Source organism: Chrysemys picta, chromosome 6 (assembly GCF_011386835.1).
Source record: "Chrysemys picta bellii isolate R12L10 chromosome 6, ASM1138683v2, whole genome shotgun sequence".
NCBI lineage: Eukaryota > Metazoa > Chordata > Testudines > Emydidae > Chrysemys > Chrysemys picta.
Window position 1 is genome coordinate 82,508,008 of NC_088796.1, and position 11,742 is coordinate 82,519,749.

General features: G+C 45.5%; 1 protein-coding gene across 2 annotated transcripts; it reads right to left on the reverse strand.

Moving 5' to 3' along the window:
- Positions 1-3,006: 3,006 nt before the first annotated feature.
- Positions 3,007-11,121, reverse strand: LOC135972405 (uncharacterized). Of its 2 annotated transcripts, XM_065550381.1 has the most exons (5): positions 10,984-11,121; positions 9,300-9,388; positions 6,735-6,936; positions 4,422-6,095; positions 3,007-3,495 (listed from the first exon to the last, which is right to left on the reverse strand). In XM_065550381.1, the coding sequence occupies exons 4-5, from the start codon at positions 4,825-4,827 to the stop codon at positions 3,269-3,271; spliced, it is 633 nt and encodes a 210-aa protein (XP_065406453.1). In that variant the 5' UTR covers positions 4,828-6,095; positions 6,735-6,936; positions 9,300-9,388; positions 10,984-11,121; the 3' UTR covers positions 3,007-3,268. The 2 variants fall into 2 exon arrangements, with proteins under 2 accessions (XP_065406453.1, XP_065406452.1); XM_065550380.1 differs by having other exon boundaries at positions 4,422-6,936.
- Between the last annotated feature and the right edge of the window lie 621 nt (positions 11,122-11,742).

An 11,742-nucleotide genomic window follows, 5' to 3' on the forward strand; every position in this document is an offset into this window, starting at 1 on the left:
GGGGGATTCTGGTAGTATGGAGGCATTCATAGCTGGCTAAGTGTCACAGCTTGTGTCTATATGTTTATGCCCTCTTTAATTTGGAACATTTTCACATGCTTCAGGGTCTTCCAGAGATTATTCTGTCTGATATTAACAATAAACAGTAAAACGTGTTTCTGCTTTCAATGTCACTGGCAATAGTAGGTCAAAATCTTAGGTGGTGCAATGTTATTTGCATTAGCTGCACATGTGCTCATTAATTTGGAGCCTTTCAAAATACTTCAGTCCTTTACTGTGGTTACTGTGGTTATCAAACTATCCTGAGAAATACAGATACCGCACTAAACTTCTGCTGCTTCTGCTGTTTTGCAGAACCCTAATGAAATGTGCACTACGTGGGCCTTCATATTGAAGAGAGATTTTAAATAAATTATCATCTGTGAGTGACACACAAAATCAGAGGAAGGTAGATTTCTTTTACTCTGATTTTACTTTCTCATTATTTTCTGAGTAGGGCAGTACCCTAAGGGTATGTCTACACTATGAAATTAGTTGAATTTATAGAAGCAGGTTTTATAGAAATTGGTTTTATACAGTCGATTGTGTGTGTCCCCACATAAAATGCTCTAAGTGCATTAAGTCGGCGGACCGCATCCACAGTACCGAGGCTAGCGTCAATTTCCGGAGCGTTGCACTATGGGTAGCTATCCCACAGTTCCCGCAGTCTCCGCCGCCCATTGGAATTCTGGGTTGAGATCCCAATGCCTGATGATGCAAAAACAGTGTTGCGGGGGGTTCTGGGTACATGTCGTCAGGCCCCTCCCCCTCCATCAGAGCAACGGCAGACAATCGATTCGCGCCTTTTTACCTGGGTTACCTTTGCAGACAACATACCATGGCAAGCATGGAGCCTGCTCAGCTCAGCTCACCGTCACCATATGTCATCTGGGTGCCGGCAGACGTGGTACTGCATTGCTACACAGCAGCAGCTAATTGCCTTTTGGCAGTAGACGGTGCAGTATGACTGGTAGCCGTCATCAGCTATCTCGGTGCTGGCAGATGTGGGGCTGCATTGCTATACAGCAGCAGCTCCTTGCCTTTTGGCAGTGGATGGTGTATTACGATTGATATCCATCATCATCATATTCCTCAGTGAGTTCGGTCAGAGGCACCTGGGCAGACATGTTTTGTCTCCTGGAGACTCAGTCCTGCCGGCAGTCCTATTGAACCATCTTGACGATGATGGCTAGCAGTCGTAATACAGCATTTTCTGCCAAGCACCCAGAAGATGCCGATGGCTATCAGTCATGCTGCACTGTCTGCTGCCAGCTTAAGATGTAAAAAATAGATGGACCAGATTTGTTCTGTATTCATTTGCTTCCCCCTACCTCCGTGAAATTAACGGCCTGCTAAACCCAGGGTTTTGAGTTCAATCTTTGGGGGGGCCATTCTGCGTGACAGTTGTTTGGGTTTCTCCCTGATGCACAGCCACCTTTGTTGATTTTAATTCCCTGTAAGCCATGTCGTCACTCGCCCCTCCCTCCCTCCCTCCTTCAGACAATAGTTTTGCGCCTTTTTTCAGACCAGACGCCATAGCACTGGGATCATGGAGCCTGCTCAGATCACCGCGGCAATTATGAGCACTATGAACACCACGCGCATTGTCCTGGAGTACATGCAGAGCCAGAACATGCCAAAGCAAAACCAGGCGAGGAGGCGATTGCAGCGCGGCGATGAGAGTGATGAGGAAATTGACATGGACATAGACCTTTCACAAAGTACAGCCCCAGCAATGTGCAAATCATGGTGTTACTGGGGCAGGTTCATGCCGTGGAACGCCGATTCTGGGCCCGGGAAACAAGCACAGACTGGTGGGACAGCATCGTGTTGCAGGTGTGGGACAATTCCCAGTGGCTGCGAAACTTTCACATGCGTAAGGGCACTTTCATGGAACTTTGTGACTTGCTTTCCCCTGCCCTGAAGTGCCAGAATACCAGGATGAGAGCAGCCCTCACAGTTGAGAAGTGAGTGGCAATAGCCCTGTGGAAGCTTGCAATGCCAGACAGCTACCGGTCAGTCAGGAATCAATTTGGAGTGGGAAAATCTACTGTGGGGGCTGCTGTGATCCAAGTAGCCAACGCAATCAAAGACCTGCTGACATCAAGGGTAGTGACTCTGGGAAATGTGCAGGTCATAGTGGATGGCTTTGCTGCAATGGGATTCCCAACTGTGGTAGGGCAATAGACGGAACCCATATCCCTATCTTGTCACCGGAGCACCAAGCCATCAAGTACATAAACCGCAAGGGGTACTTTTCAATGCTGCTGCAAGCCCTGGTGGATCACAAGGGACATTTCACTAACATCAACATGGGATGGCCGGGAAAGGTACATGATGCTCGCGTCTTCAGGAACTCTGGTCTGTTTCAAAAGCTGGAGGAAGGGACTTTCTTCCCGGACCAGAAAATAACCCTTGGGGATGTTGAAATCCCTATCGTTATCCTTGGGGACGCAGCCTACCCCTTAATGCCATGGCTCATGAAGCCGTACACAGGCAGCCTGGACAGTAGGCTATAGACTGAGCAAGTGCCGAATGGTGGTGGAATGTTCATTTGGACGTTTAAAAGTGCGCTGGCACAGTTTACTGACTCGGATAGACCTCAGCGAAGCCAATATTCCAATTGTTATTGCTGCTTGCTGTGCGCTCCACAATATCTGTGAGAGTAAGGGGGAGACATTTATGGCAGGGTGGGAGGTTGAGGCAAATCGCCTGGCTGCTGATTACGCGCAGCCAGACACCAAGGCGGTTAGAAGAGTATAGCAGGGCACGGTGAGCATCAGAGAAGCTTTGAAAACTAGTTTTGTGACTGACCAGGCGACGGTGTGAAACTTCTGTTTGTTTCTCCTTGATGAACCCTCCGCTGTCCCGTCCCCGCCCCCCGGTTCACTCTACTTCCTTGTAAACTAACCACTCTCCCCTCCCCCCTTCGAGCACCGCTTGCAGAGGCAATAAAGTCATTGTTACTTCACATTCATGCATTCTTTATTAATTCATCACACAACTAGGGGGATTACTGCCAAGGTAGCCCAGGAGGGGTGGGAGAGGAGGGAAGGAAAAGGACACACTGCAGTTTAAAACTTTAAAACTTTAACACTTATTGAAGGCCAGCCTTCTGATGCTCGGTCAATCATCTGGGGTGGAGTGACTGGGTGGCTGGAGGGCCCCCCACCGTGTTCTTGGGCTTCTGGGTGAGGAGGCTATGGAACTTGGGGAGGAGGACTGTTGGTTACACAGGGGCCCGCCACTTGCTCTCTTCAGCCTGCGAGTCAGCCCACCACCTCTCCTCTCGTTCATATTGTGCTTTTTTGCACTCTGACATTGATTGCCTCCACGCATTCTGCTGTGCTCTGTCAGAGTGGGAGGACATCTGGAGCTCCGAGAATATATCATCCCGAGTCCGCCGTTTTCTCCTTCTAATCTTCACTAGCCTCTGTAAAGGAGAAACATTTGCAGCTGGTGGAGGAGAAGGGAGAGGTGGTTAAAAAAGACACATTTTAGAGAACAATGGGTACACTCTTTCATGTTAAATTTTGCTGTTCACATTATACACCACATGTTCTTTCGTTACAAGGTCGCATTTTTCCTCTTATATTGAGGGCATGCCGGTTTGGTGTGAGAGATCACTCACGCAGTGCCAGGCAACAGATTTCAGCTTGCAGGCAGCCATGGTAAGCCACAGTCTTTTGGCTTTTTAACCTTCTTAACATGTGGGAATGGTTTCAAACAGTAGCGCCCTCATTTCCCATACCAAGCACCCGTTGGGTTGGCCATTTAAAATGGGTTTGCAATGTAAAAGGAGGGGCTGCGGTTTCCGGGTTAACATGCAGCACAAACCCAACTACCCCCCCACACACACCCAATTCTCTGGGATGATCACTTCACCCCTCCCCCGCACCGCGTGGCTAACAGCGGGGAATGTTTCTGTTCAGCCGAGCAGGAACGGGCACCTCTGAATGTCCCCTTAATAAAATCACCCCATTTCAACCAGGTGACCGTGAATGATATCACTCTCCTGAGGATAACAAAGAGAGATAAGGAATGGATGTTGTCTGCATGCCAGCAAACACCGGGACCATACGCTGCCATGCTTTGTTATGCAATGATTCCAGACTACGTGCTACTGACCTGGCGTGGTAAAGTGTCCTACCATGGCGGATGGGATAAGGCATCCCTCCCCAGAAACCTTTTGCAAAGGCTTTGGGAGTACATCAAGGAGAGCTTTCTGGAGATGTCCCTGGAGGATTTCCGCTCCATCCCCATACATGTTAACAGACTTTTCCAGTAGCTGTACTGGCCGCGATTGCCAGGGCAAATTAATCATTAATCATTAAACACGCTTGCTTTTAAACCATGTGTAATATTTACAAAGGTACACTCACCAGAGGTCCCCTGTGTGCTCTCAGGGTCTGGGAGCACGCCTTGGATGAGTTCGGGGGTTACTGGTTCCAGGTCCAGGGTGATAAATATATCCTGGCTGTTGGGGAAACCGGTTTCTCTGCTTCCTTGCTGCTGTGAGCTATCTTCATTGTCTTCATCATCATCTTCCTCGTACCCCGAACCCGCTTCCCTGTTGTGTGATTCTCCATTGATGGAGTCAAAGCACACGGTTGGGGTAGTGGTGGCTGCACCCCCTAGCATGGCATGCAGATCCGCATAGAAGCGGCATGTTTGCGGCTCTGCCCCGGACCTTCCGTTTGCCTCTCTGGCTTTGTGGTAGGCTTGCCTTAGCTCCTTAATTTTCACGCGGCACTGCTGTGCATCCCTGTTATGGCCTCTGTCCTTCATGGCCTTTGAGACTTTTTCTAATATTTTGCCATTTCGTTTACTGCTACGGAGTTCAGCTAGCACTGATTCGTCTCCCCATATGGCGAGCAGATATGCCTACCTTCCGTTCTGTCCATGCTGGAGCTCTTTTGAGATCCTGGGACTCCATCATGGTTACCTGTGCTGATGAGCTCTGCGTGGTCACCTGTGCTCTCCACGCTGGGCAAACAGGAAATGAAATTCAAAAGTTCGCGGGACTTTTCCTGTCTACCTGGTAAGTGCATCTGAGTTGAGAGCGTTGTCCAGAGCGGTCACAATGAAGAACTGTGGGATAGCTCCCGGAGGCCAATAACGTCGAATTCCATCCACACTACCCCAAAGCCGACCAGCAAAGGCCGATTTTAGCGCTAATCCCTGCGTTAGAGGTGGAGTAAAGAGACCGGTTTCAAGGGCCCTTTAAGTCGAAAAAAAGGGCTTTGTCGTGTGGACGTGTCCAGGCTTAATTCGATTTAACACTGCTAAATTCAACCTAAACTCGTAGTATAGACCAGGCCTAAGTTGCTCTAGTGGTAGATCACTAATGGTTTTGGTCCTATTAATTCTGCAGACCTCTTTTTGTTGCATTTGCTCAACTAATATATATGCCTATAGTACAAGCTTATTTTTTGCCTTATATCTGTACTTCAGTCTTTGAAAGTCATTCACAGTTGTCAAATTTGCTTTTGAACTTGTGTGCAATGTAAAGGTTATGAATGATCCATTAACCTAAGATGGCTGCTGCTGTGTAAATAGTATCATGCAAATGTTCCTTCTTCATTCCGTGCACTTATTGTGCAACTTTTGTTATTTCTTCACACTCAACAGCTCCAATAAACATTGCCTCATTTATGTTTCCCTCAGTTACAATGTGAACATCTATTCCTTGAGTTTTCACTTAACTAGAGTACATTAGAGCACAAATGTTTTTCCAGTGCAGTTCCCACAAATGTTCCCAGATGAAGGGAACTATTTTGATTAATACTTTGAATCACAGTTCTTTCAGTGAAATGATTTGCTGCTTTCTTTAACATATTTCTTTTTACTGGCTTAGTTCTTTGAACTTTATAATATTATTTATGCCCATAGCATATATGATTATATGTAATTCCAGTAACTGCTTCTTTTGAGCAAGAGACATTGAAACAGTTGGTCAGCATGAATCATTTTTACGCGCTGAACTCCTAAGGCATCAAGGATATCAGCACATACAGGGTTTTTTTCTGTGTATGGATCTTTATGCACTTACACTCCTATGGATACAAAGACTGTAGTGAATAGAAAGCAAAGGTGATAGTAAAACAACTAGTAGTTATAGCCCTAGGTTTTATTAATTTTGTAAAAATGTAGCCCTTAATTTAAAATAATTAATTCAATTTTACAATATTTCACAATCCTGAGAATTATTTTACTACTATTGCCCTCCAAGCTAATGAATATTTGTAATATTATTTTGTGCTATTAGTGGGCACAATTAAAGGCAAGGGATGAAATCCTGCCCCTGTTGAAGTCAACAGGAATTTTGCCATTGACATCAATGGAGTCACGATGTCCCCTAGAAAGTCAGATTCAGAGGTTAAATGAGAGGAGGTGTAAATTACATGTCTGCAAGTGGGTGTAAAGGTGTCAAAGGAAGTTTAAGATGGTGCCAGAAAGTGTAAATTACCATCTTACATCCTCTTGTTAATTGCATTTTCTGCTACATCTCCTCTCTTCCAGCCTCTCTCTGGGTAAGTTACATCAATTTAGTTCAGTTAAACTCTTTAGGCCAAATTCAGAAGTAATATATAAAGGGGTATAAGTTACATGCTGGTAAGTGGGAATCGAAGTTGGTATAATTTACACACTAAAGATGTCCAGTAGAGGGTGTAAGTCATATAACTTTGACTCACCTGTGAATTTAGCTTAAGATTTCCTGACCCAGTTCATCTCTTCCCATAGAAAAATCTGAGAGATAATTTCGGCAAGGTTCACTTCATAGAGTTCCTCACCAATCATTCCAATGAGGGGAGAGGGCGAGCATGTGTGTGTGTTTGTCTGCTCCCAAGGGATTTGTTGTGGTGCTCATCCCAAAACTGGCGCATCTTGAGGCAGCTGTAGAAAACCAGGGACATTTATTCACTGGCCTGGTACCTCTGTACCAATTCTAATTCCTACTGTCTCTGGCCCACTCAGTCCCTAGCATCATGGCTCCTTTGAAGTTCCAAAGTCAAGTCCTCTCCTAAAACCATAGTACTGTTTAGGATTCCCTGAGGAGAGGGGGTTTTGTGCAGTCTATTTACTACAGCTTCATGTTGTATTGAATTTGGGTTTTTTTTATACTCTGTGGGTCAGGAAAGGAGGGGAGATGATGTGTGTGTCTTCTCAGCCCCATTCTGTCAACTCCTTCCCCTTGTATGGACTCCAGACCCACAGAGTACCCTTCACAGGGTTTGTAGAAGGGAAAGGTGCTGTGGAAGTGGCTCCCTGCATCCTCTTTCAAGCAGGAGGGTTGAGTTCTACATACCAGAGGTTCCCCTTTGTGTGTGGATCTTGGGAAAAGATCCAGGTCCAAATTGGTAGGCGATTATAACTAGCGTTAAAAAAATATGAGGAAATAGGAAACTAAACTCCATTTGGAATACTATATCCAGTATTCCCCAGCCACACAGAAGGATATTATTGCCTTGGAGACTGATCTCCAGATTTCAAGAATCTAAGTTACAAAGGAAGATTAAAGCACTGGCTTCATCTGCCTTACAAAAGAGAAAATCTTAAATTGTTAAAACTATGAAATGTCCAGGATTCACAGGGATACATTTTTTCACAGTGAAGAAGGGCTATCCTTTTTAGCAAAAAGCTCTATGTAGTTTTAGTTTTTGTGAAAGATGCTGGATTTCACACACCTGAAGCTCAACTATTTCTTATCAGCACAACATGCATAGCATGGAGAGTAATGTTGGCCATGCAAACTTCCCCACACAGCTCTACCACAGTGCCCCAGACTTGACCTAGACAAACCAACTCTAAATATGAATAGTTCCATCTTCATGTTCAATCTTCATGTTCAATGCTAGATCTCTCTTCTGAGACTTCCAACAGGATGTCAATTATCTTGGTGGTTTTTGTGACCCACTGGCAATTGGAATTGAAACAACCAAACTTTTTATACAGCCACCAGGTGATAGCAATGTTTGGTCGCCATTGGCCTTGGCTGTTTGTAAACTGGTTGTCTAGAAATGGGAAGGCTTTATATTTAATTGCAACACCCTGACCACAGACCTTAGAAGTTAGAAAACTGGGAATAAAAGACACTTGAACAAAAACAGTTAGCACAAAGATTAATAAGCATGTGACATAAATTACTGGGGATGTAAATGTAAAAGAACTCAAGACACTTTGTTTCACTTCTGAGGGAGGGCATGAATGAATATGATGAGAGGTGGAATTAAGATAAAATGCTGATTCACAATTCACTTTCCTAAATTTGCACAATGTTAAGAGTGTTTTGCATCAGACCTAACTGCTGACAAATACAAATTTAGGATGGCAGAATAAGATAACAGGAATCTAGTCAGGATTATAATATTTTAATAAGAATCTTAACAATAAAATCAAAAATCATTTTTACTCTGGACATAGAATTTTTAAAATAATCTTATCTTTGTTGTCTTGAGGGAATTTAGCTTTTGTTGGGGAAAAAGGCAAAAAGAAGGGAGTAAAAGAAGGGAAAACATGTCATATAACACCTGACAATACCTTCAAAAGATGACCCTGGAAGCTTAAATTCACACTTTTGCTAGATACTAAGGCTATTTCTACACTGGCACTTTGTTTGCTAAAACTTTTGTCACTCAGGTGTGAAAAAACACTCCCTTGAATGACAAAAGTTTTAGCGATGAAAAGCGCCGGGGTGGATGGTGCTTCGTCAACGGGAGAGAAACTACCGCCCCTCATTGGGGATGGTTTTATTTTGTCACTGGGAGAGCACCGTGGTAAAGTGCACAATGTAGACATAGCCTAAAAATCATGCACTTCATAGAGATACTGGTTTTATGTCTCTTTACAACAATGGGTAACCAACTAACGGTCCTTTGTCCTATGTCTTGCAGAGGTGCTAATGGCCCAGTTCATTTGAATGGTGCCTTGCAACATGTTAACTCCTATGCTTAACATTCTGTTCCACCTACCTCTGTGTAGGTCAACAGTTTGTCTCTGGATATGTCTATACTTAAAACGCTACAGCAGCACAGCACTTCAGTGTAGGCACTGAAGTAGGAGGGGTTCTTCCATTGGTGTATGTAATCCACCTCCCCGAAAGGTGGTAACTAGGTTAACGGAAGAATTCTTCCATTGACCTACTGTAGTCTACATGGGGAGTGATGTAGTTAAATGAACCTAATTATCTAGTGTAGACCTAGGTCTCTGTTTCTTCCACCAACAGAAGTCAGTCCAATAAAAGATATTATTTCACTCACCTTCTCTCTCACATGTCAGACAATCAAATGTCACTTCACCTTGAATGGTCTCTTGAAATATGTGCTAAACAATCTGCTCCACCTTGTCTCTGTAAATTCAAACACATTCTGAGAGGAGAACTGGATTTCTAGCTGGCCACGTGTCGTGTTCTAACATGGAGGTTAAACAAAAGTCATACCAACACCAGACTAAGGCCTTGTATATACTTACATGCTTACACTGGCACAGCTATACCAATACAGCTGTGCTGCTGTCAGGGCTGGCTCCAGGTTTTTGGCCGCCCCAAGCAGCCAAAAAAAAAAAAAAAAGCCGCGATCGCGATGGCAATTCGGCGGGAGGTCCTTCGTTCCAAGCCGGAGTGAGGGACTGTCCGCCGAATTGCCGCCAAAGAGCTCGACGTGCCGCCCCTCTCCGGAGTGGCCACCCCAAGCACCTGCTTGGCAAGCTGGTGCCTGGAGCCGGCCCTGGCTGCTGTGAGAGTGCTGTGTAGCTACATTATGCTGATGGGAGAGAACTCTCCCATCGACATAATAAAACCAGCTCAACGAGCGGCAGTAGCTATGTTGGTGGGAGAGCGTCTCCCGCTGACAGCGCTATGAACATGAGTGCTCAAGCCAGCAAAATTTGTATCACTCAGGGATCTGTTTTTTCACACTCCTGAGTGACAAAAGTTTTGCTGACATAAGTGCTAGTGTAGACATGGCCTAATTTATTTAGTGTTCCTTTTTTAGTACCCTGGGAAGAAAAGTAGAGGTATGACAAATGTTAGACTGTAGACAAGCACCCCTTCTGAACCTTTGTGAGCTGCTCTTAAAGGGTGAGAAGGGGCCATTCAACTAGAAAATAAATAAATGTGTGATGATGAGTTCTATACAATATTTCCTTATTTTTGAGGATTTTATGACTGGGATGAGAGGAGAAATTTAAGTCAGTGGAAGAAATACTTACATTGTCCTTGAAGTTCAGGGAAAGAAAACACTAGCTGTACTCTCATGCATACAGTATATGCTCTGTAGCCTGTAGCACAAAATGTCAATTGGCTAACAGCAGGGAACACACCCATTAAGGAACCAGGGTAGCTTCAGCAGGCTTTTTTGCTAGCCAACGATTAAGTATAATTCATTGGAGGATTATCCATACTGGGACTAGGTGACAGATATGTACCTAAAAACAGTTGTGCAATGACTTAGAAACTATAATACTTCTAGCCACTTGCAAGAGTTTTTATTTTTAATTTCTTAGCAGTTACACTCCACCTAATCACACTGCAGATCAAACAAACTATAAAGTTGCAGTGTTTTATGTTCTATTTCAGGTATATTTATCACTGACTATAAGAACAAGGGCTTTGTTTTTGTTCAGCTGTTCGGGTAAATCTTCCTCCGAACATGAGACAAAACTCCTCCCTACAGAAAGAGGTTCTCAGTCCCATGAACATCAAAAAGTCAGCCTCCCCTCACCCAGTCACCATACACGCCCAGTCACCATAAATACACCGCCACACCGAGCTGCACTCGGCAAAGGCTCTCCGGCACACTCTAGACACACACCCCTGTTCACTACACACCCTCACTCCACAGCCCCACAAACACACAGTAGGGACCTTCACACTGCAAACATGCACTTCCACACTGCACATACATAGACTGTCCTCCCCCCCCCCCCAGTTCTACCCATACTCACATGCCTCACTCCCCTGCACATCTTTCTCTTTCATTTCCTACAAAGGCTTCAAAGTTCTTCACCTCGCTGCCACTGCAAGGACTACAGCCTACAGTCGCAGGGAAGAGACTCGGGGCTCCCTACGTGTTTGGCAGGCTTCTTGCAGTGTGCGTGTGTGTAGTTTCTGCCACCGTCCCCGCTTCTCCCGGGGCTGCTGGGGTAGGACAAGCAGGCGGCGTGTTTATTTGTGCTGTCCAAAGCAGACAGCCAGCAGGGCATATTTCGCCTCTTCTCGGTGCTCCTTCACGCCTGCGCCACAACAACATCTGTTTGCATTGGAGCTCTGTAAAAGCTACAGGGTAACTAAATTGCGGCTGAAAGTGTTCCAGAGTCAATAAGCGAGAAACACAGAGAAAGTCTCCACCTTAACTCTGGCCTCTGGCTCTCCTTTGGGTAATTACGTAAATGTCAGCAGCCCCCCCCGTGCCCCCGTCGGCTGGTTATGCAATACCCAGCGCATATATCTACTGTACCACACACAGCTCCCATAGGGCGGGGGGAGTGTTAAGGGAGGAGGAAAGGGGGTTCAATTCAAGTCTGGTCCTGCCCTATTACTCCCCTAAGGGAGGCATCCATTGGCTGCACCCCGAGAGCGCTGAGCTCTGATTGGGGGCGGGCCGCTGCCAGTCACAGCAAAGGCTGGCATGAGGACTGTGCGTTGTGAGGAGTGTACAGGACTGACCTACTAACACAGATCCCTCTCCAACGGCGGCGGCGGTA

What these genes read in the sequence shown, in the direction of transcription:
- LOC135972405 (XM_065550381.1), bottom strand. Translation starts at nt 4,827, where the DNA reads ATGAAGGACAGAGGCCATAACAGGGATGCACAGCAGTGCCGCGTGAAA. An exon ending in GAGCACACAGGGGACCTCTG is followed by an intron (nt 3,496 to 4,421) that starts GTGAGTGTACCT and finishes CTCCTCCACCAG; the next exon opens with CTGCAAATGTTTCTCCTTTA.